Source organism: Rhineura floridana, chromosome 16 (assembly GCF_030035675.1).
Source record: "Rhineura floridana isolate rRhiFlo1 chromosome 16, rRhiFlo1.hap2, whole genome shotgun sequence".
Taxonomy (NCBI): Eukaryota; Metazoa; Chordata; class Lepidosauria; order Squamata; family Rhineuridae; genus Rhineura; species Rhineura floridana.
The window spans coordinates 12,659,130-12,682,558 of NC_084495.1; the positions used below are offsets into that span (position 1 = coordinate 12,659,130).

Below are 23,429 nucleotides of genomic sequence, written 5' to 3' on the forward strand. Positions count from 1 at the left end.
CCTCTTGTGCCTTTTTCTTTTCTGCATAAGGGCACCTAAAGAAATATTTGCTACTGTAATTGCTGAGGGGAGGCAGAGTGGCAAATAAAGATTAATTTACCTCTTAATAATATAATAGAAGATGATGGAGAGTTTAGAGATAGATACTGTGTTGAAGATTCACAAACTACTCCACCGTTTAGATTCCAAAGCATTTATTTTGTTTTGCCAGTGGCCAATAGGAAATAAAACCTTGGATGTTATGGTCAAACAAAAGGAAAGGATATTTGTTGTTTAGAAATAACAGAAACAGAAGAAAGTAATGTTTCTGGTGAAGAAAAATACAGAAGTTAACACCCCTCTAATTCAACTTACATACATTTTGAAAGAAAATATTTAGTATCTAACTTCTCTGCATTGGATTTTTTCCCTAGGCTTTCACATCTTCAAGACTTAGATTTTCCCTTCCAAGAAGTTGGGTTTTGTCCTTACTGAGAGACAAGATGGAGCTTTTGTAAGAGCTTGAGATTTATTTATTTTCAATATTTATGGACCACTTTTTACCATAGATGGTCACAAAAGTAGTTTAGGGAACAGTCAGTAAAACAATTCATCAAATAATATGGTGTTTAAATCAAAAACTACAAGTCAAAATAGGCATAACAGGTTTATTAAAGTGCCTGCTGGAATAGGCATTTTTGTTAAATGCCTGAAATTCAACAGGGAAGGGACCTGTTAGACCTCAGCTGGGAGGAAGTTCCACAAAGTTGGAATCACAATACTGAATGCATAGCTCCTGGTGGATACAAGCTGTGCATCTCGGTGAACTGGCAGGGATAAAAGGAACCGGGTGTCCTGAAACTATCCTGGAGGACCCAGGTTGTTGAGGGCCTTGTAAATCAATACAAGAACCCTTGAACTTGCCTCGGCAACATATGTGCAGTCAGTGCAAGCTTTTAAGCACTGGGGTTATGTGCTGGTGATGGTCTATCCCCATCAGTGGTGTCGCTGCAGCATTTTGCAACAGCTGGAGCTTCCAGATTTGATGGCTTGAATAGAATTCTTTGTGTTCAAACCAGTATTGCAGATGCTGAGAAAGGCCAAGAGAGGGTGCTTCAGTTGAAAGTTCCAGGTGGACTTCAGATCCCTCAGACATGTAAGGAGCTCCTAGATTGGTCTGCTATTGGGGATGCAGCTCTGCACCTTAAAACTAGGGATAAGCTCTCTCGTGTTTATCTCTTCTATGACTTTCCAGCACCCTGTGTTCCACCTGTTTTGACTTGGAGAATTTCTACTATTTAATTTGGCACATGCCCTCTTCTCATTTAGTCTTGCCTTGTTGCACTGTTTTAATCAATATGCATATGCGCTAGTGCATATTGGTAACATAAGAAAATTATGTGAAGTGAACACTAGCAAACTGCTCATGGGCAGCTATCTGAACACAGTCTGGAAATAATAAGGAAGGATAATAGTGGATTAGTAAGGCATTGGTGCCACTCCACAAATGAGGCTAACTAATTTTAGAGCCCTAAAATCCAAGGACAGCGTTAAAATGGAGAGGGTTTTGCATGTTTCCTGCACTTCTAAGGGATGGGGGTAAAATGGCTGTCCAATGGTCTTTAATATTCATGTTACCCAGAGCATTGTGAGCCTCTTGGACACAAGGGTCACAGTCAAAAGGATTGCATGGCCAGTTCTGCACATCTAAAGGGCATTTAGACTTGGGCTTCTTGAGCAGTTGCTTTACTCATGCTTCATGGCAAGCCACTTGAGGAGAGTTTCAAAAGTGTGCATCCTACTTACTGAGCATGTGCAAACCACAAGCATGACCCAAGTAGTTTGTTGGATCTCAGACTGTGAATGTCTCCCTTTATTTTCTTAAAGCCACAACTTTTCCACAGTGGCCTAATATTGCTAGTCTGTGTACTCAATGACTCTTGATCCTGTCCAGTCAGGATGCGGCATGAGGGATGAGAGCTGCAGTGCCTTTAAAAGAGCCAAAAGCCCTTCTGTCCTTTGCTGGGCGTGATTATAGCCAGAGCAGCTGCATGGTTGCTCTGTGATTCTATTCCACTATACAGATACATCAGTTGAAAGCCCACTTTGAAACAGTTTTCCCATAGCTATGAAGAAAACGAGGTTGAGCCTGAAGTAAAAGAAGTCTGAGAGCTGGCCAGTTCCTTGATGGGAAATCCTCTGGGAACCTTACATACACTATACTGAGCTTTGCAAAGATATGATGCATATTGGAGGGTGGAGGGTTGGCAACAAACATCCTCTAGGTGTAGTCCTTCCTAAGAGAGAAGGGGTAGTCCCTCTTCTAGATGGTGCTCAGCAAGGTTGTTGTATCCACGAACTGTCTGAGCATGCCCTGGGACTGTGACAATTCTAGGATTCCAAAATCCCTTATCAGGGTCTCCCTCTGTCAGTCCCAGTGACTCTTAGTTCAGAGACCACCTGATGAGCTCCTTGCTCTCATCAGTCCAGGTGCTCTGATCATCATGGATCTGGTCTGTGGTATACTTTTATGCCCACCAGACAGTACTTCGCCTTTCCTTGGCTTAGGTTCCCTGCCTTGTGGAATCCTTTCCACTCCCTGGAGCCCACCACTGGAGGTTCCTTGGCCTTCAGACATTCTTTACCAACTCCTACTTTTGTTCTACCCCCTCTGGTAAAGCTTCCCACCAGTGTTTCCCCCCATCTTCAGTCCCCTCTTTTCCTTCCTCCCAGCCTCTTCCTCTTGCAGTATCTCCACTCTCCCATCTTTCTGTCTCCGCTGTCCCCAAAGCTGTCGCCTCTACCTGCTTTTTCTCTCGTTGTTTGGGAGTCTCCCTTGAAATGCAGCCATTTGCCTTTTTATTCTCCAGCTATGTATTCTCCACTCTGCCTGCCTTTCTGGAAGGAGGATCCCTCCCTTCAGATGAGCCGATTAGTTCTGGCAGCTGTCAAGCCAGCTCCCGTCAGTTTAAAGGAAGAGGCAGGTACTTGCAACTTCAATCCTGCACAGACATGGCCCCGGTACAAGGTCTGGAGGTACATGATGGAGGATTCTGCCTGAAGTTCCATCTTCAGAAGAACAGCTCTGCAGGATCAGGTCAAAGGCCACCTAGATGCAACAGCACTCTCCCATTTGTGAATCCTAGCAACAGGCACTGCAGGTAGTACATAAACATCATGCCTAGTAGCCACTGGTATCCTCCATGGCTTTTTTTAACCCCTTTTAAAGCCATCCAAGTTAGTGGCTATCGGTACATTTTGTGGGAGCAAATTCTGCACTTTTAACTGCACCGTCCTGAAACTTCCACTATTCAACTTCTTTGGATAACTGGATTCTAGAATGGTGAGAAAGAAACAAGCCTCTATCCATTTTCTCCACCCCATGCGTGATTTTATATGCCTCTATTATGTCCCCTCCCCTCCTTTAACTCTCATTTCCCCTAAAGTAACAAAAGCTTAAAATGTTGGAACCTTTCCTCATAGGAAAGTTGATACGTCCGCTTGATTATTTTGGTTGCCCCTTTTTTGAACTTTTCCCAGCCATCTTCTCTCATAGGAAGGAATGTCTTCTAAGAGGATTCTTGCTGCTGTATATCTTAAGAACAAAGAAAATATGCTTATTGCTTCAAGAAATATTTTCATGGATATACCAGTTTTGATAAATTAATTTCCTAAAATTTCTTAAATCAGATAAATGCCTTTGTCTTTTTGATTCCACAGAGTAGCCAGATGTTGGATTGGTCATTTATGTACCAGTTTTGATTAATTTACTAATTTCTTAAATCAGATAAATGCCTTTGTCTTTTTGATTCCACAGGGTAGCCAGATGTTGGATTGGTCATTTATGTACCAGTTTTGATTAATTTACTAATTTCTTAAATCAGATAAATGCCTTTGTCTTTTTGATTCCACAGGGTAGCCAGATGTTGGATTGGTCATTTATATACCAGTTTTGATTAATTTACTAAAATTTCTTAAATCAGGTGAATGTCTTTGTCTTTTTGATTCCACAGGGTAGCCAGATGTTGTTGGACCACACAACTCCCATCATGCCTGATCATTGATCACGCTGGCTGGGGCCAATGAGAGTTGGAGTCCAACAATGACTACCTTTGTTTTAAATCCATTAGAACAAAACGCTACAGGCCTTGATGTCTTCAGTTCTCACCAGTTATATCCAGGGCCACTTCCAGGTTTAAGGGGTCTGTCGTCCAAGTGCCCCCTAGTGCCTTCTTTCCACTGGTGGGTTTACCTGGAATTATCCATGGGTGTCCCCTGAGCAGTACCGGCTTACAGAGTCTAACTGCCATTTAAATTTCCCACACTTATCTGGGGTATCATGGAAGATTAAAAGGATGCCCATATTTCCCACAATGCCCGTGAATGACCCTATGTTAGTTGGGACTTAAAAACTATTTTTAAAGGGGGTGGGGGCTGGAGACTTGGCAATAGGCCCTGCCAGGATGTTGGAGTCCATTTGCTGCCAGAGGATGCCAGATGTGCACTTTGCTCCTGACAGGATGTTCATCTGTTAGCAAATATTTTCCACAGCCGGGTTTCCAAAAGTGTAACTACAAAGCACAGGTGGCGTTGCGGAAAAGGAGCAACCCATTTACTGGCAATGCATGGTCTATCATTTGCATGATTTCAAGCAAAATGTCAGTTATGTATAATGAAGGAATTGGCTGTGGTCCTGTAGTTCATAACACATTGCCTTGGCAATGATCAAATTTGAATGTTTCCCATTCTAGCTGTATAGAATACTCTGTTCATTGTGGATTTGCACAAGAATCACAATTTGAAATGTGCAACATAGAGGTAAACAGATTTGTTCATACTTCCACCTTAAAAATGCCAGTGGATTCTGTTATAAACAGTGTGTATGTTTATTATTAATCTACTCTGTATTGGGCTTTAATCACCATGGTTTCTGTATACAGAACTAGTGGATGTTTGATGGAGGGTGGGGGTGGCAGAAGAAATAAAAAGACGGATTTGTCTTTACAAGTTTTGAATGTCACATAATCACATTAACCATTTTGCTAGATACAAGCATAGTTTTCATTCACACACAGCTAAATACAGCATATTTTGTTTGTCACATTTCATTACAGTGCATATAACAGAAAGCTAAGAAAAGTGTACGGTATAATTTGAAGCTGGAGGTACTGAGATATTTTTAAAAATCCAGCATGCAGACTGAGATTCTGAGTTTGTAACTGATAGACATGTTTTTCATTTTGTCCATCTTTGCCAGAGAGCGAAAAGAAAAGGCCTCTTTTTAACTATTAGCCTCCAGTTTATCTTTCAGTAGTCAAAATGCTAAAACTAGTTAAGAAAAAGATGAGGTTTTTCATCTTACAAAGTCAAGCCCCCCTTCTATTTTTACAGAAGTAATCTCCCCAGTTGCTTATTTATATAAGCTGCCTAAAAATATAAAGCATTAGAAAAAGATTACATCACAGATTTTGATCAGAATTGTTAAGTTTGCTTTTAAGTTCTTTAATTATATTTCCTATACATTTTACTTTCTTTTGTAACTAATGCACAATACAGTATAAATCAAAGACTCCAAATATGAGCAAACTTTATTCCCTATATGCATGATCCGTTAAAAAAAAAAGATTGAGGCAACATTTAAATGTTTACAGTAAAAAAAGAGCAAAAGGTTAGGGAGAAGAGAGATTAAATTCACCAGTGTGCTAATTTATAGATCCTGATGCGGAATGATGCTGGAATTCTTCATGTTTGGTGGTTTCTATTGGATTCAACTGTGTTTTTACAGCTGGGGGGGGAGTTAAAATCTTCCATGTTTAATCTTTTTAGAGCTGAAAGTCTGTATAGAAATGTGTTGTAGTCCTACATAGAGTAGGCCCACTAAAATTAATAGACTTAACTAACTTAGGTTCATTAATTTCATTGGGTCTACTCTGAGTATGACTTGAACACTGGCAATGACCCAGAATGTTTAATCCTGAATTACTTATTTTTAAAGCCAACTTAAAACACATCCGAATCTGGAAAAATAATCAGTGCTTGGCAAATTAATGAAGATACCATGTCTTTAACAGAAGTACAAAGCATCTAAAAAGGTTTAAAGCCATGAAGTGAATTTTTAAAAAAATGCTTTTTGAGGCAGAGTAGAAATTAGATGTATGCAATGCCGACTTGCTTATGAAATCTAAATTTTAGTATAAGGTTGAAGTCGCATCACGGAGAAAGTCTCTAAGAATGCAATTGGCCTTGCTTCTGAGTAGACACATTTGGGTTTGTGCTGTCAGGATCTGGAGAGGGGACCATAGTTCAGTGGAATAGCACGTGCTTTGCCTGCAGAAGGGCACTCTTCTTCTCCAGTTAAAGGTTTTCAGGAGACTCTGGAACTCTAGAAGGCTGATGCCAAGCTGAATCAACAGTAGTCAATGTAATGGACTAAATGGAGTGTCCCAAATCCGGAGCAAGTTAATTGTGCCATTCCAAAATCAATAGGACAAGTTAGTTGCAACTGACTTATGTACTGTTAATTTAAATGGTACTATTGTGTGGCTGAGAGCCAGTGTGGTGTAGTGGTTAGAATGTTGGACTAGGACCTGGGAGACCAGGGTTCGAATCCTCACACAGCCATGAAGCTCACTGGGTGACCTTGGGCCAGTCACTGCCTCTTAGCCTCAGAGGAAGGCAATGGTAAACCCCCTCTAAAAAAACGCTTACCATGAAAACCCTATCCATAGGGTCGCCATAAGTCAGGATTGACTTGAAGGCAGTCCATTTCCATTCATTGTGTGGCTAACATACTTTGGATTTGAGCCAAGATATTTGTATAAAGTTTGTTGTGTAGGATTTATGTAAGAGCTTAAGGAGAACTTGTGATTCCCAGCAACTTGTATTCGGAGATAAGAGCATAGCTGTCATGACTAATAGCCACTGATAGCCATATCCTCCATTAATTTATTTCGTGCCCTTTTAAACCCATTCAAGTTAGTAGCCATCTTGGTGTCTTGTGGGAGCGAATTCCAGTTATAATAATAGCCTAAGGGGAGTCCCCTGGCCCTGAGGTTCTTTATCCCTGTTACAGAGGACAGTCTCCTGGAAATGTGGATGTATGATTTGGGGTGGCCCGGAGCTTATTGTGGGGCACACACCCCCAGCCCTTATTTGCTATTGCCATTTGGGGTCATTGTAGGTTCATGAGCAGTGTGCAAACACAATTTTAATTGGAGAACCTTATTGTGGATCTCAAAGGGGATAGTCCCCTGATCATGGAGATATATGATCGGGGTGGACCAAATCTTACACTGGGGAGGTAAAATTTAGTTGTTTCTTTTTAAATTTTCTGATTGAGCTATGTTTCCAACTATGTGCTGGGTGAAGATGCGATTCCTTCTTTCTGTCCTGAATCTGCCAACATTTTAACAGTTTGCCAATGAAATAGTACTGTGCAGCATATTTATTTGAGTTTTGCTGTACTCTTCACAACAATCACAAATAAAGTCAACACGAGAGATAGAGATAAAGCTGCAAGCTGCTGCACTCTAAAGTGCTAGACATACTGTAGCTTTCAACACCTGGAAAATATGCTTTTTTTTAATGAAAATGGAAACCACCAACAGTTTTGTTAAAGAAGAAACAGAAACAGTATCTTATTTGAGCTGAGAAATAGTATGAGAACCACAACATTATGCAGAAATGGGAAACTACGTGTTTGTATAGAAAAAGCTCTAAAATGAACATCCCTGCAACACAGTGAACATTATGTTAACTTAGCAGTCTAAAAGAGAAAATATGGAAAATATATCCAATTAAGGAATGGTAGGAAAGGGAAGGGTTTTTTTTAATGAGAATTGGTTGCCATGTTTATGATACGCTTATTGAACTGTTACATTGTTTTGTTTTGCTTAAAGGGCTGCAACAGTTAGTCAATTGCTTAGATTGAGTCTAAAAGCCTTTTGATCAACTAAAAAGGCACCCTTCATTAACTGGGTAGTCATTTAAACTTTAAATAATTTTTAATGCAAGCACATATAAAAACTGGCCTGAAAGTGCCATTTCAGAAGGAGCTGTCCCTTTTCCGTGAGAGAAGCCTTATTGCCTCTTCTCAGATGATGCCTGCTGTAACACACAGGTGCATTCTCAAGAAACAGAGATGGGACTGTGGCCCTCCAGACATTTTTGGACCTCATCTGCCATCATCCCTAACCATTAGCTATGCCTGCTGGGCTGATGAGACTTGGAGTCCCAACAACATCTCGAAGGCTACCGGTATCCACCCCAGGTCTAAAAACAAGGTTGTTTCTTTCTTTAGAAAATCTGAGAAACTCATCACTGAAACAGCAAAGGGTTTTGTGGCACTTTAAGGGCTGACATTTTTCATTTCTTTAAGGTGCCACAAGATACACTGTTGGTTTTGCAGCAACAGCAACTACTCTAGAAATTCATATAATTGACTAACACTTCTTTAATCAGGTCACAGCCTCCATTTTCTTCCATTTCCTCCCTGGGCCTTCATGCCTCTTTAACCCTCACACAACTTAAATCTGAGCCAGAGTTTACTGGGGTGTTAACTCCAAAACCTCTTTTGATACCTGGGGTCAACCCTAATATCAAGTACAAAGACAACAATTTTCCTTTGTTTATGGATGGAGTTCCCATGCCTTGCCTACTGCATCCTTGCTTTATAATCTCCATATGAGTTGGACAAAAGATTTTCCCTTAACTCTAATGAAAGTGGAAGTCAAGATGAACTAAATTATTTGGGGATTGGGGCAATTCCCCGTTGATTTTATCTGTGAAGAGCCAGCTGTATTTCTGAACCAAATGAATGTTCTTGATATTCCACTGCTGTTGCCTTTGCAGGTCTGCAAAAGCCTGGCTGAGCCACAACAATCTGTTCACTTGTGATCTGAGCCCACAGTGAAAATGTCATGTGACCATTAGTAAAATTATTACTCTCACATGACCAGAAGCAATATGTCATCTGGGCCCAAAATATAAAGAATACTTCCATTTGGCCCCCTCTAGGATGCACGATACCATACTGCTAGGTAGGGTTGCCAGGCTCAGGGTCTGAGAATGATTCTGTATCTAAGAAAAGAGAAAATTCAGCCAAGTGCAGGTTTCCTTGCAACACTGTAATGGGAAAAACCACAAGGTGAAATTCTCCCTTCCGCCTGTACAACTTTTAAAGATACAGAAAACCTCTTGGAGGCTGGGCCTGGCAACCAAGAGGTCTTCTGTATCTTTAAAAATTGTGCAGGGGGAAGAGAGAATTCCACCTTGTGGTTTTTCCCGTTACAGTGTTCCAAGAAAACCTGCACTTGGCTGGATTTTCTCTTCTCTTAAAGATACAGAATCATTCTCAGGCCCTGAGCCTGGCAACCCTACTACTAGCAGAAACCAGTAATGATCTGAAATGAATGCTGATAGAAGTTAAAGAGGAAAGCACAAAAGCAGGACTACAGCTGCACGTCAAGAAGACTAAAGTAATGACAACAGAGGATTTATGTAACTTTAAAGTTAACAATGAAGAAATAACTTGTCAAGGATTATCAATACTTTGGCACAGTCATTAGCCAAACTGGAGACAATAGTCAAGAAATCAGAAGAAGGCTAGGACTGGGGAGGGCAGCTATGAGAGAACTAGAAAAGGTCCTCAAATGCAAAGATGTATAACTGAACACTAAAGTCGGGATCATTCAGACCATGGTATTCCCGATCTCTATGTATGGATTTGAAAGTTGGGAAGTTTTTCCTGATGTTCAGTCAAAATCTGGCTACTTGCAACTTCAGCCCATTATTCTGTGTCTTGTACTCTGGGACGATCGAGAAGATATCCCGGCCCTCCTCTGTGTGACAACCTTTCATGTAGATCATATCTCCCCTCAGTCTTCCCTTCTGCAGGCTAAACATGCCCAGTTCTTTCAGTCTCTCCTCATAGAGTTTGGTTTCCAGTCCCCTGATCATCCTTGTTGCCCTCCTCTGAACCTGTTCCAGTTTGTCTGCATCCTTCTTGAAGTGCAGAGACCAGAACTGGATGCAGTACTCAAGATGAGGCCTAACCAGTGCTGAATAGAGGGGAACTAATACTTCACGCGATTTGGAAACTATACTTCTGTTAATGCAACCTAAAATAGCATTTGCCTTTTTGGCAGCCACATTGCACTCATGGCTCATATTCAGCTTGTGATCAACAACAATTCCAAGATTCTTCTCAAATGTTGTATTGCTGAGCCAAGTATCCCCCATCTTATAACTGTACATTTGGTTTCCCCCCCCTAAACTTTGCATTTATCCCTGCTGAATTCCATTCTGTTGTTTTCAGCCCAATGCTCCAGCGTATCAAGGTCCCTTTGAATTTTGTTTCTGTTTTCCACGGTATTAGCTCTGCCCCCCAATTTTGTTGCATCTGCAAATTTGATAAGCATGCTCAGCACCTCCTCATCCAAGTTGTTAAGAAAAATGTTGAAGAGCACTGGGCTCAGGACCGAGCTCTGTGTTACCCCACTCATTACTTCCGCCCAATTTGAGAAGGAACTCCTTTGAAAGGTGGTGTTGGAGGATAGCTTTGAGCATACCATGGACAGCAAAAAAGACAATTGGGTGTTAGAACAAATTAAACCAGAACTATCATTAGAAGCTAAAATGATGAAACTGAGGTTATGATACTTTGGACACATCATGAGAATACATAATGCTGGGAAAAACAGAAGGGAATAGAAAAAGAGGAAGGCCAAACAAGCGATGGATTGATTCCATAAAGGAAGCCACAGACCTGAACTTACAAGATCTGAACAGGGTGGTTCATGACAGATGCTACTGGAGGTTGCCGATTCATAGGGTCGCCATAATTTGTAATCGACTTGAAAGCACATAACACACACACACACACACTTCCATTTGGGGAAGTACAGCCATTATCCAGTGTTTTGTCCCTGTCTCAAGACAGACACTAGTGCTGTTAATTACAAAGCTAGCTACTCAATTAATTACTGAAAATAAACAAATCTGCATTAGCATTTACCCCTAACATTACTCCGGCTGTGCCAAAGTATTGCAGTTTCAAAGACTGCTTGAAGGAGAGATGCCAGCACTCTCTTTTTATTTCAGATTCAAACTCTCTGAAACTCAAACTCTCATCATATCCGTGTGGCTGCATCTTTGCAGTTTGGTAAATGATCTGTAAATGGTGCAAAGTGTGGAAATCCATCTGAAGATGTAGTTTAAATTCATTTAAAATAAAATTAAAAATCTTGTACAACAACCTTCCCCAACCTTATACTGTTTTGGGCTACAATGCCTATCAGAACTGATGGGAGCTCTAGGCCAACATCTGGAGGGCACCCAGTTGGGGAATGCTGTTATATAGCCTACACACACACCCTCCCTTCCTACTTCCAAACTTGTTCCATCTAATCTTGTCTGGCCAGTTATACACATTATTCTCTCTTTTCACACTTAAATGTCACTATGCATCTTGGTACCACATTGATTTCTCCCTTATTAAGTCGCTTACTTACTTGGCTTCACCTGGACTGCTTGCTTTCTCAAATCAAAACTCAACAGGCTGATGTTGTACCCCAGATGTGGGGGACCTGTGGCCCCCCAGATATTGCTGAACGATAACTCTCATCACCCCTGGACGTTGGCCGTGCTTGCTGGGGTTGATGGCCGTTGTCATTCAGCAGCATCTGGAGGGCCAAAGGTTCCCCATATCTTGCCTACCGTGAAAAAAGAAGGCCCACTTAACACTGTGCAGGCCAGGTTGTTATCCAGTCCTACTTTCAACATTGAAATGGCCCTTCTTGCAGTGCTGTGTGCCTTTCTGTGGTTTCGCCATAACCATACACCCTCTCAGAGCTTGGAAAAGTTACTTTTTTGAACTACAACTCCCATCAGCCCAATCCAGTGGCCATGCTGGCTGGGGCTGATGGGAGTTGTAGTTCAAAAAAGTAACTTTTCCAAGCTCTGCACCCTCTTCTTTAGTCCTCTCTTCTGCTTTTCAAACTGCCACTTCACCTTCAGTTACTCCTTTTGAACCAGCTTTAAAAATAAAGGAAAAGCAAAATCTGCTCTTTGGGAAAAGTTGGTGCTTTCCATGTGGATGTGGGTGTCCCCCTCCTTATTTGTTGGGGCTCTTGTATTTAAAATTGCCTTAAATTGCCCAAGACAGCTTGATCTTGCTGGGAGGGCTACATCCCTATTTGCATTACAGTATAATAATTGCCCATGTAAAAAACATTGTATGACTGCATATGGCTGAGAATTTCTCCACTGCACATAACAGAATTTTGAGCAAATTCAGCCTGTAGTGGCATTTCTGGGTTCAGTACTAAAGAAACAGAAGAAACCAGTTGATCCATCAAATGACTGGAATTGGAGCCATCGAGATTGGCCGGATGAAGGAAAGTATCAATACGTTTTATGCATTGCGCTGCATTTTAATAGCCCTACCAATGATCTAAGATTTTCCCCTTTCCTTTCAAAGAGATTTGGATTCTATTGTAGCACGATTACACAGGCATAAGCATCTATGCCTTCTCTGTAAATAGGTTTTCCAGCTTTTTGTATTCGTCCTCAAGGTCTCGTAAAAAGAATGGCAGCTGTGTTGTTTAAATCCTCCTAAAAATATAATATTGACATAAGCCAAGATTTTTCTTTCTCCTCCTCTGAATATTAATTTCATGTTAATAGGCTTCAACGCAAAGGACTGGTGACATTTATTGAAAACAGGGTGCGTAAAATTCCCTGATATTTACTACCCCTATTGGTTCTTTTCTGTCTCACATTGCCTCGTCTCCTACAATATAAGCATGCATCTGGGTTCATTCCTACATAACAGAGGAGTTACAGCCCCTCGCGATTCTATTCTTCGGAGGTCCAAAGCACCTGGCATTGGTGTGTGCCATACTGCTGTTACATTCCCTTCTGCCATACCAAATTTGTATAGCAGGGTATGTTTGGTTAGTAAAGTTCAGTCTCATTTCTCCTTGCGCTCATTTAGCAATTAGCACAGGCATCTCCGATCTGATTTAACCACCTCTTCCGAGGAGTGCACTACATTTGGGACAAACCCACTCTTCACCCCTTCCCAGCCCTCCTGGATGGTAATTTCCCCCCTCTTAACAAGCTCGTATATGTCTCGAGTCAGGTCGGTGAAAGCCTTCTCCACGTTAATGGCGTCCCGGGCGGAGGTTTCAATGTACTTCATGCCATACGCGAGGGCCAGCTTTTCAGCCTCGTGCCTGGTGACTTGCCTCTGAGTGTCAAGGTCACACTTGTGACCCACCAGAACAAAGACGATCTGGTAGGGCTGGACGTGAGCTTTGGTCTCCTCTAGCCACTCGTGAACGTTCTGAAAGGATCTGCGGTTTGTAATGTCAAATAGGAGAAGACCACCAACTGAATTCCTGTAGTAGGCTCTGGTGATCGATCTGAAAGAGAGCGGCAGCCCAAGGAAGGAAATGAAAATCATTTTCTAGAAGAACATGCTGGGTGCAAATGCTGGTTGTGCGCATCAGGTAGAGCCACTGGGTGCAAATCCATCTGGAATGTTGCTCTAGCAAGCCACACTGAAATAACAGGGATTCAAACAAGACAACACAAAGATTCTCTACCCGGCCAATTTCAACTATATATTTTGGAAAGCTGTTTGTGTGTTCACCGTGCATTTGGACACCTCTTCAGATACTGTCACCAAATGCTGCATGACAGTTCCTGAGATCAAGGAGCAGGTTTTCATATATGGACGTCATTTTGAATCAAGATGGTGAGCTGAACCTTTCTAATAAACCTTTCTTTGGTTTATTAGAATTCCCAAACAATACTGGGTACGAGGGTGCTAATAGTTTTATATTTCCATCCCCCACCCACTCTGAAACTGATTTATGGTTCCTATTGATTATAATACCACTTTTTATTATTTTTATTTTACTTTTGATCTGTCCCCAGCTTGCCCTCCATGGGCCACATCTAATATTTGGCAAAGCAAACAAAAAAAACGTCTTCAGTGAGCAGCTTCCTCATTTACAAAATCTTAGCTGAACAGGTGGAAAGGGGACCAGCCATCACTGAACAATTTCAAAGCAGCGAGCTAATCTCCCACCCAATTTTTTTTAAAAAGGGTTGTAGATACCCCTGAACTACAACTGGAGGTACACCCTCCCTACAGGGATGGGATCATTTGCTTGGGGAACACATAAGTTGTGACAAACAACAGCAGCTTAATGTGTTTACTGGACTAGCCGGCAGACAGTGAATGGCTCTACAGATGCAGTTTATATGTGTTACAGAATCAAATTGTAGTATTTTTCCTGGACTATACCACTTCAAGCTGCAGGTATGAGGTTGTAGCTCTCAGTGCTGTTCCATGCCCCCCCCCGAGCACTGTTATTAATTACATTTATATTCTACTCATCTTCCAAGGAGCTCATGTACTTGGCTGTTGTTGTCTCCTGTTTTATCCTCATAACAACCCTGTTAGGTAGGTTAGGTTTGGAGATGGAGATAATGACAGCTTAAAGGTCAGTGAGTGAAGATCTGAAGCCTAGTGATCCACAGCCTAATCCAGTGCAAAACACTACATCATGCTAATTCTTATTCAAACATTCCATCCCTACACTTGCAGTCTGAAATTTTACAGCCCCCTCTAGGATGCACACCTTAACATGGTGAGGGGGTTTGAGAGTGTTGATTCCTAGCAGGGGCACCCAAGGCGGAATGGTCAAACCTGAGACACCAGGCTAAGATGCATCCAAACTCAAAGGAAGGCAATGGTAAACCACCTCAGAATACCTCTTTCCATGGAAACCCTGTGAACAGAGTGTCCAAAATGCAACATGAGATAGTGCTGGAAGATGAGACCACCAAGTCAGAAGGCACTCACTGAGCTACTGGGGAAGAACAAAGGACAAGTACGAGTAGCACTGTGACTAATGACGCAGCTGGGTCAAAGCCGAAAGGAAGCCCAGAGGTTGATGTGCACAGATGCGAAAGGAGAGTCCAGAGTTGTACGACGCACACAATAGGAACATGGAATGTGAGAAGCATGAACCAGGGAAAGTTAGAAATTGTCAAGCAAGAAATGGAACGTATCAACATTACAATACTTGGCATGAGTGAATTAAAATGGATGGGAATGGGACATTTTCAATCAGCCAACTGCAAAATATTTTATGCAGGAAATGAGAAATTAAGAAGAAACGGGGTTGCTTTAATAGTGAGAAGTGATGTAGCAAAAACAATTAAGAGCTATAATGCAAGGTCTGAGCAAGTTATATAAATGAGATTTAATGAGAAACCTATTAACATAACCATCATCCAAGTCTATGCTCCAACGGCAAATGCAGAAGAGGAACTGGAGAGATTTTATGCAGAAGTACAGGAAGAAATTGATCATACCAAAACAAGATGTGCTGATAATCATGGGGGACTGGAATGCAAAAGTAGGGTACAGAGAAGAACTAGGAATTGTGGGGAAATGGGGCTTAGGAGATAGAAATGAAGCAGGAGAAAGACTTATTGAATTCTGTGAAGCCAATAATAAATTTCTTGCGAACACATTTTTTGAACAACTGAAAAGACGACTATACACGTGGACATCACCAAATGGTCAATATAGGAATATATAATTGGTAGCAGAAGGTGGAAAAGTTCCATACTTTCTGCAAAAACAAGACCAGGAGCAGACTGCGGTACAGATCATGAACTGGTCATATCAAAAATCAGAGTAAAGCTAAAGAAGAAGAACAAAGCAATCATAATCCCAAAATACAATTTAAATACCATCCCAGAAGAATATAAAGATCAAATAAGGACAGATTTGAGGCTTTAAACTTAGTTGACAGAGAACCAGAACTATGGAATGAAGTCTGAGACATTATCAGGGAATAATGCAAAAAGACAATACCTCTCATTAAAAAGAGAGAAAGACCTCAATGGATGACTGAAGAAACCCTTAAAATGGTTAAAGAGAAGGAAAGCCAAAGCAAAAGGAGATAAACACAATTAGAAGCCTAAATACAACAATATAGCGACTAGTACATAGAGCCAAAGAGAACTATTACAATAGTTATTTTACAGAAATAGAAGAGGACAACAAAAAGGGTAGAACAAGAGCCCTATTCCAAAAGATTAGGGAAATGAAAGGAAAATTTAACCCAAGGGTAGGGATGTTGAATAATCAGCAGGGAAACACACTGACTGACCGAGATGAAATAAAAGGAAGCAATACACTGAAGAACTCTATAAAAGAGATGCAAGGATGGCAGATTCACTCATGGAGGAACCGTATGATGAAGAACCAGCAATTTTAGAATGCGAGGTGAAAGCTGCTCTTAAAATACTGGGAAGAAACAAATCACCAGGAACAGATGACATACCAATAGAGTTGCTACAAGCTACTGAGACTGAATCTGTCCAAATTTTGACAAAAATTTGTCAAGAAATATGGAAAACTAAACAATGGTCCACAGACTGGAAGTGTTCAATATACATCCCAGTTCCAAAGAAAGGAGATTCCAGTGAATGCAGTAAGTATCAAACTATTGTTTTAATATCCCATGCAAGTAAAGTAATGCTCAAGATTCTACAACAAAGGCTCTTACCACATATGGAGCGAGAAATGTCCAAGCTGTGTTCAGAAAGGGAAGAGGCACCGGAGATCATATCACAAACATACCTTGGATAATGAAATGGACCAAGGAATTTCAGAAGAAAATCACCCTGTGCTTTATAGGTTACAGCAAAGGCTTTGATTGTGTAGATCATGAAAAACTATGGAATGCTTTAAAAGAAATGGGGGTGCCACAGCATCTGATTGTTCTGATGCACAACCTATACTCCGGACAAGAGGCTACTGTAAGGACAGAACATAAAGAAACCGATTGGTACCCAATCGGAAAGGGTATGAGACAGAGGTGTATTTTATCACCCTACTTGTTTAATCTATATGCAGAACATATCATACAGAAAGTGGGATTGGACCAAGATGAAGGAGGTGTGAAAACTGGAGGGAGAAATATCAATAATTTAAGATATGCGGATGATACCATACTCTTAGCAGAAACCAGTAATGATTTGAAACGAATGCTGAAGAAGACTGAAGTAATGACAACAGAAGATTTACGTAAATTTAAAGTTGACAACGAGGACATTGAACTTGTCAAGGATTATCCATACCTTGGCACAGTCATCAACCAAAATGGAGACAATAGTCAAGAAATCAGAAGAAGGCAAGAATTGGGGAGGGCAGCTATGAGAGAACTAGAAAAGGTCCTCAAATGCAAAGATGTATCACTGAACACTAAAGTCAGGATCATTCAGACCATGGTATTCCCGATGTCTATGTATGGATGTGAAAGTTGGACAGTGAAAAAAGTGCATAAGAGAAGAATCAACTCATTTGAAATATGGTGTTGGAGGGGAGCTTTGCGCATACCATGGACTGCAAAAAAGACAAATAATTGGGTGTTAGAACAAATTTAAAAAAGAACTGTCACTAGAAGCTAAAATGATGAAACTGAGGTTATCATACTTTGGACACACACACATAAGGAGAAGACATGATTCATTAGAAAAGACAATAATGCTGGGAAAAACTGAAGAGAATAGAAAAAGAGGAAGGCCAAACAAGAGATGGATTGATTCCATAAATGAAGCCACAGACCTGGTTCACAACAGATGCTATTGGAGGGCACTGATTCATAGGGTCGTCATAAGTCGTGATCAACTTGAAGGCACATAACAACAACAGCAAAAACATAGGAAGCTGCCTTACACCAAGTCACATCATTGGTCCATCTCCAGCTCAGCACTCTTGACACTGAATGGCAGCACTTCTCCAGGATTTCAGGCAAGAGCCTGTCCCAGGACTACCTAGAGATTCTGTGGGTTGTACATTTGGACACTTCTTCAGATATTGCATGCTTCTGAAAACTAGTTGCTGGAAGCCTCAGGAGGGGAGAGTGTTCTTGCACTCGGGTCCTGCTTGCGGGCTTCCCCCAGGCACCTGGTTGGCCACTGTGAGAACAGGATGCTGGACTAGATGGGCCACTGGCCTGATCCAGCAGGCTCTTCTTATGTCGTCAGAGGCTCTTCTTATGTTCTTATGTAAGATGGATGCCTATGTCACTAGATTCTGCCACAAGCAGAATCTAGCGCCAGGGGCTTTGTGCTTCTCGCAGCACTCTCCACTAGGTATGGGGGGGGGGGAATCCATTCAGTTCACATTTCAAGCTGAATCTATCAACTTTGCACTTTCCGAAACTTTATGAGAACCGAAACATGGCCATCCTTTCAAAATTGCACTTATTTGGATTTTGCGATGCCTTTCGCCAACCAGTGTTTACAAAAATGTGTATATTAGGGGGAAAGTGTGCATAGATATGAATACATGAGTGAAAACATGCAAAAATACATTATATGATGCAAAATGCCCTGCAAAAATATGTACGCTGGTCAAAACTGTCTAAAAAAGTGAGATATTCACAATAAAATGCTGGGGAATTTTCATTAAAAATGCTAATTACTGCAGAAATGTGGAGAGCTGAATTTAAGATTGGGAAAATCAGAAACTGAAATAACTGAAATTGACAGATCTTTCCATCCCTGGTCTTTACTTCCATTAAGCTGATCTGCCAAAACTCTGCTAGTTGAAGTTGTCCTAATAATGCCTGGAGGTATCTGCACTGCGGGCACCTTGCCATTGCACACCACCTTGTTGCCTGATGCATGCAGGTGGACTAGGCTATAGGAATTGGCATGTGAAGAGGAATTATTATCCTACTCTTCTGCCAGGAGATGTGTTGAACTCAATGGACTCCTTGGTTCTGTACAGCTCTATAAATCTACAACATCATCCAACAGTGCCCAACTTCATTCAATGTTTTCACCAGCCTTCCCCAACCTGGTGCCCTCTAGATGTTGCTGGACTCCCACTCCCATCAGCCCCAGCCAGCATGGCCAATGGTCAGGATGATGGGAGTTGTCCCAACAATATCCAGAGGGCAGCAGGTTGGGAATGGCTGCTTTACACTATGCACTAGAGCACTGCATACGAATGCTGGAATACTGTGTACAGATCTAGGCTACATCCACACCATACAATTAATGCAGTATCATTCCCTCAAAGGATCCTGGGAACTGTCATTTGTTAAGGATGGAGTTTGTCAGGAGACCCCCTGTTCCCCTCACAGAGCTACAATTCCCAGAGTTCCCTGGGAAGAAGGATTGATTGTTAAGCCATTCTGGGATTCTTTGGGAGAAGCTAAGACTGCTGAAAGTGATATGATAGTGATGTAAATGTATAGTGCAGATTGTGCCGAAATCAGGATCCAAGAGGAGAGCACCTTATAGCACATCTATTCAAACCATAAGAACAGCTGGCATGGTAATGGTTATGGATATCTCAGAAAAGTGGAAGTGATTTCTACAGGTGTGCCAGGAAAAAATATTTTTCATCTCTAAAGTTTCATTCCTCACATGTTTAAGTAGCATTCACTTTGACTTCCCATTCATTTTAACTGTATTCCATTTTTTATTTTCCCATTGATTTGAATGAGAGACCCAATTTGTCTTCTTCTGCTTATATCTTCTATATTTTCCATCCAAATGGCATGACATTTTCAGGCATTCTACAACCCCCTCACCCAGTCTGGGCGTTAGACTCGCTCATGTCCAGACAGATTTGACAAAGGCTCTCCATTTCAGAGATCCCTTTCGATCTGTCAATTTCACTGCACTCTCTCTCTCTCTCTCCCCCCTCCCTACAACCTTTCTCTGACCTGTGCAGGCTGTTCCATGTGGTTGTCTATATTCCATCCCAATAGGAACGCATGAAAAATGAATCAAATCAAATAAAAAAAAAATTCTGAATACACGCTTGAATGTCCACTTGTGTTTCCATGACTAAAATGAATGAAAAGAATGGGACTTCTTGGCTTCATTTGAAAAATGAATTCAACCCTTCAGTGATTTCTAAATGGCAACTATCTATATAATATAATCTTATAACAGAATCACTCGTCAAACAAAATCATTCTCATGAAGTGTGAGTTGATTGCATCCTTCTTCAAGAAGTGTAACTCATGTGTAGAAGGCAAGAGACTTGAAAGGGGCCTCTGGGCCGTGTGTTTAGCCCTGACCTCCCCCCCCGATCATTCTGCTCCTCCTGCCCCACTGTTGCCATGGTCAATGTTTGCAGTGGAGAGCCTTCTCTATGGGTAGAGTCTCCCTGTGCAATTTAGAATCCTGGATTTGATTTGACTGCAGTTTAGCATTACGTCTGAACTCTAAACTGTGGTTAATCTTAAGAACAGTTTGTTGAAACAAGCCAGCATCATAAACCATGGTTAGAAATAAAAAAATATATGGAACTCCTGGCACTACTAAATTTGTTTCTAAATGAAACTTTGGCCCTAAAGGATAAGCAGTTGAATTAGTTTTATACTAATGGCAGCCTGGGCTGTCATTGCTCAATTTTGGAAGGACTTGAAGGGCTTCTCCATCCTCTTCTGGTACAAAAACATTTGGCAGTTAGCATTAACAGAAAAACTTACACAAAAGATAAAAGATTGCAAAAAACAGAAAACAAAAGGACACATTTGTAGCAGAATGGTGGAGTTTTATTTCCTACACTAATGAGGCAGATAGCAATATAAAAGTTCCCAAGGCTTCCTACTATATATGGATTTTGTAAAGGTGAAATTTTTTTTGGTACTATATCTTTTTTCTTTTTGCATCTAGGTGCAGGAAAAATGTTTTTTTTTTTTAAATATATACTTTTGCAGAATCTCAATATGCAGTCAAAATATTTTAATTTTCCTGTTTTTGCACCCCACTGTTTTGCTTGTTTTGTTATATCTTAAATAATAATAATATGATTAGAACCTGGCTTGTTTCAAACAAGCGATAGATGGATGCGGACCACACTGCAAGCTGTGTTTAATCAAGAACGGAAAGAAAAGTTCTAAATTCCTCTTCAGGCCATGCCAGAAGGGAAAGCGAGCACACACATCTGGGGGCGGCATTCCCATCACAAGCAACTGTGGCTCATTATCATATTTATGTGGCAGGGTGACCAAGTCACATGCTATATTTGTTTTATGAGCACTACAATGTCACACTGAGCCCCACTCAGCCAAGAAACTCATTGTGTGACCTTGGGCTACTCATTCTCTCAGCCTGGCCTGCCTTACAGGGTTATTGTGAGGATAAAATGGTAGGAGAGGAGAAATCCATGTACGCTGCCTTGAGCTCTTTGGAGGAAATGGGGAATATAAATGTAAATAAATAATGAGCCTTTTTTCACATGAGAGAATTGAGTCATCATGCGTACAGAAGCAATTATACATCCACAGCCAGGCTTCTTTAAGGGGGGTGAAAAATGAGATGGTGCACAAATTTCTTCTTTTCTTTGTGCAGGGTCAGAATTAACCCCCAGAATTTTCTATAGAGAAAAAAATGTTATTGTAGTGAGAGGCTTGTTTCGCTCATCTTAAGCGCATTTATCAGTCATGTAGCAGGAAATGGGATAGTGCAGGCATCTGCTGACCGAGCAACATTCACTTTGCAGATCACATGTTGCTCTCTCCAACCAGTTGGCTCTCTTGTCTTCTCATAGCCCTGAGGTTCATCATCCAGAAACAAAACATAACATTTCTAGTTCTCAGGGTTGGTTGCAGAGAAAAGTTTGGAAATGTGTTGGCCAATGGTTATAGCCAACTTGTTTCTATTCAGGGTAGACCCACTGAAATTACTAGACCTATGTTAGTCATGTCCATTGTTTGTAATGGGTCTACTACAACTCACATCCCCCCGGCCATTGGTCATGCTTGCTGGGGCTGGTGGGAGTTTTAGATCAGCAGCAGCTGGAGGGCCAAAGGTTCCCCACACCTGGGGTACATTAAGAACCAACCCAGATGTTCTTAGGGGAGTGAGGTACAGTCCTCTCGAAGGAGGTATCACCTGAGAAGCCATCCAGAGGAGGCCATTTCTCATGCAAAGACACATGCAAAGCCTACAGATGAGATCTGCAGCTGTCGCCTCTGTTCTTTGCCAAGACTTTACTTGGACAGGTGGGGCAGGGAGACCAGACTCAGCGAAATGGGTTTCTCTCCAGCGTCGCTTTCCTGCAGGACAAGGCGTGGGTTGCCTTGTGGCCTAGGACTCTGTATTCTGGGGAGGTCTGCCAGAAGAAATCCACTCCAAAACCTGGGCAGGAACCAGCCCATAATGGGCAGCCAGGCCTCAGGCACGCGGAAGGGCAGGGCTGCAGCGCCGGGGTACAGCATGCAGGAAGTCTCCAGGCCTCGAACCCTTGTACCTCTCCAGCGAGGGCTGGGAGAGACTCTGGCCTGAAACCCTGGACAGCAGCTGCCAGTCAGGGTAGGCAATACTGAGCCAAATGGGCCAATGGCCTGACTGATAAGGCAGCTTCTGCTGTTCCTGTGAGGGGAGGGGAGGGGACCGGGCCGACCCAACCCCCACCCTCTCCCTCACCCCTCAGCAACCTCTGTTGCGCTCCTAGCTCTTGTCAAGGACCAATTCCCAGCTGCTGGGTGTCCGGAGGGCAGGCAAGGGGCGAGGCTGCGGGCCCCGCTGCCAGATCCCCCCTCGACCCCGCCAAGGGTCTCTTTCCCCCTCCCCCTCTGGCTTCTCCAGCTCAGCCATGACAAAGCAACCCCGCCGGCCCGGGCCTGCCGCCGTCCTGCACAATGGAGGCTGTTCTGCAGGCGCGCAACGGTGGTGGCGGCGACGCCGCCGGAAACAACAGGCCGCCGGCGTCGACCTGCCAGTCACCTTCCTTGCACCCGTAGCCGCCGCCTCGCGGCCCCCACAGTGCCTCCCGCCCCTCCTCACCTGAACCTTTCCTGCCCGGCGGTGTCCCAGATCTGCAGCTTGATCCTTTTGCCCGGCTCGATCTCCACCAAGCGGGAGAAGAAATCCACCCCCACGGTGGGGTCGGAGATTTGAGCGAAGCGCCCTTCGGTGAAGCGGCGGATGAGGCAGGATTTGCCCACCGTGGAGTCCCCGATGACGATCAGGCGGAACTGGTAGAGCCAAATGGCCTCCATGGTTCACCTCTCCCTGGCGGGAGCCGGCGCCTGCCTGTGGGTTCCTCCTGCCGCCGCCGCGTCTTCGCCCCCGGAGAGATCCCGCGGGTGCCGAAAGCGCGGCGCCTCCTATCGGGGCGCACGAGCCTGGCGCGGGGGCGGCGGAGGGAGCCTATTGCAAGCCGCCCATGCCTTGCTACCTCGAGGCCGCGATCCCGGCGCCCCGCAAGCCGGCTGGGACCACCCCGCAGAGGAGGGCGCCGCGTTGGAGAGCGAGGGCCCGTCGGGGAACTCGCCGCTGCGCCCGCACCGGCCACTGGGCGGCGCTCCTCTTCGCTCCCCCTTTGCAGCTCCTTGTTCTCTTCACCTGGGAGGGATAACGAGCGAGGACGGAAGAGGGAAAGCGAC

At 42.8% G+C, this 23,429-nt stretch overlaps 1 protein-coding gene across 1 annotated transcript; it reads right to left on the reverse strand.

The window, feature by feature from the left end:
* Positions 1–11,986: 11,986 nt before the first annotated feature.
* Positions 11,987–23,429, reverse strand: RAB39B (RAB39B, member RAS oncogene family). Its single transcript, XM_061598385.1, has 2 exons — positions 22,828–23,429; positions 11,987–13,403 (listed from the first exon to the last, which is right to left on the reverse strand). The coding sequence occupies exons 1-2, from the start codon at positions 23,040–23,042 to the stop codon at positions 12,977–12,979; spliced, it is 642 nt and encodes a 213-aa protein (XP_061454369.1). The 5' UTR covers positions 23,043–23,429; the 3' UTR covers positions 11,987–12,976.

Excerpts from the sequence above, each read along its gene's own strand:
- RAB39B (XM_061598385.1), bottom strand. The coding sequence starts at position 23,042 with ATGGAGGCCATTTGGCTCTACCAGTTCCGCCTGATCGTCATCGGGGAC. Across the intron at positions 13,404-22,827 it reads GCCGGGCAGGAAAGGTTCAG|ATCGATCACCAGAGCCTACT; the intron begins GTGAGGAGGGGC and ends GCTCTCTTTCAG.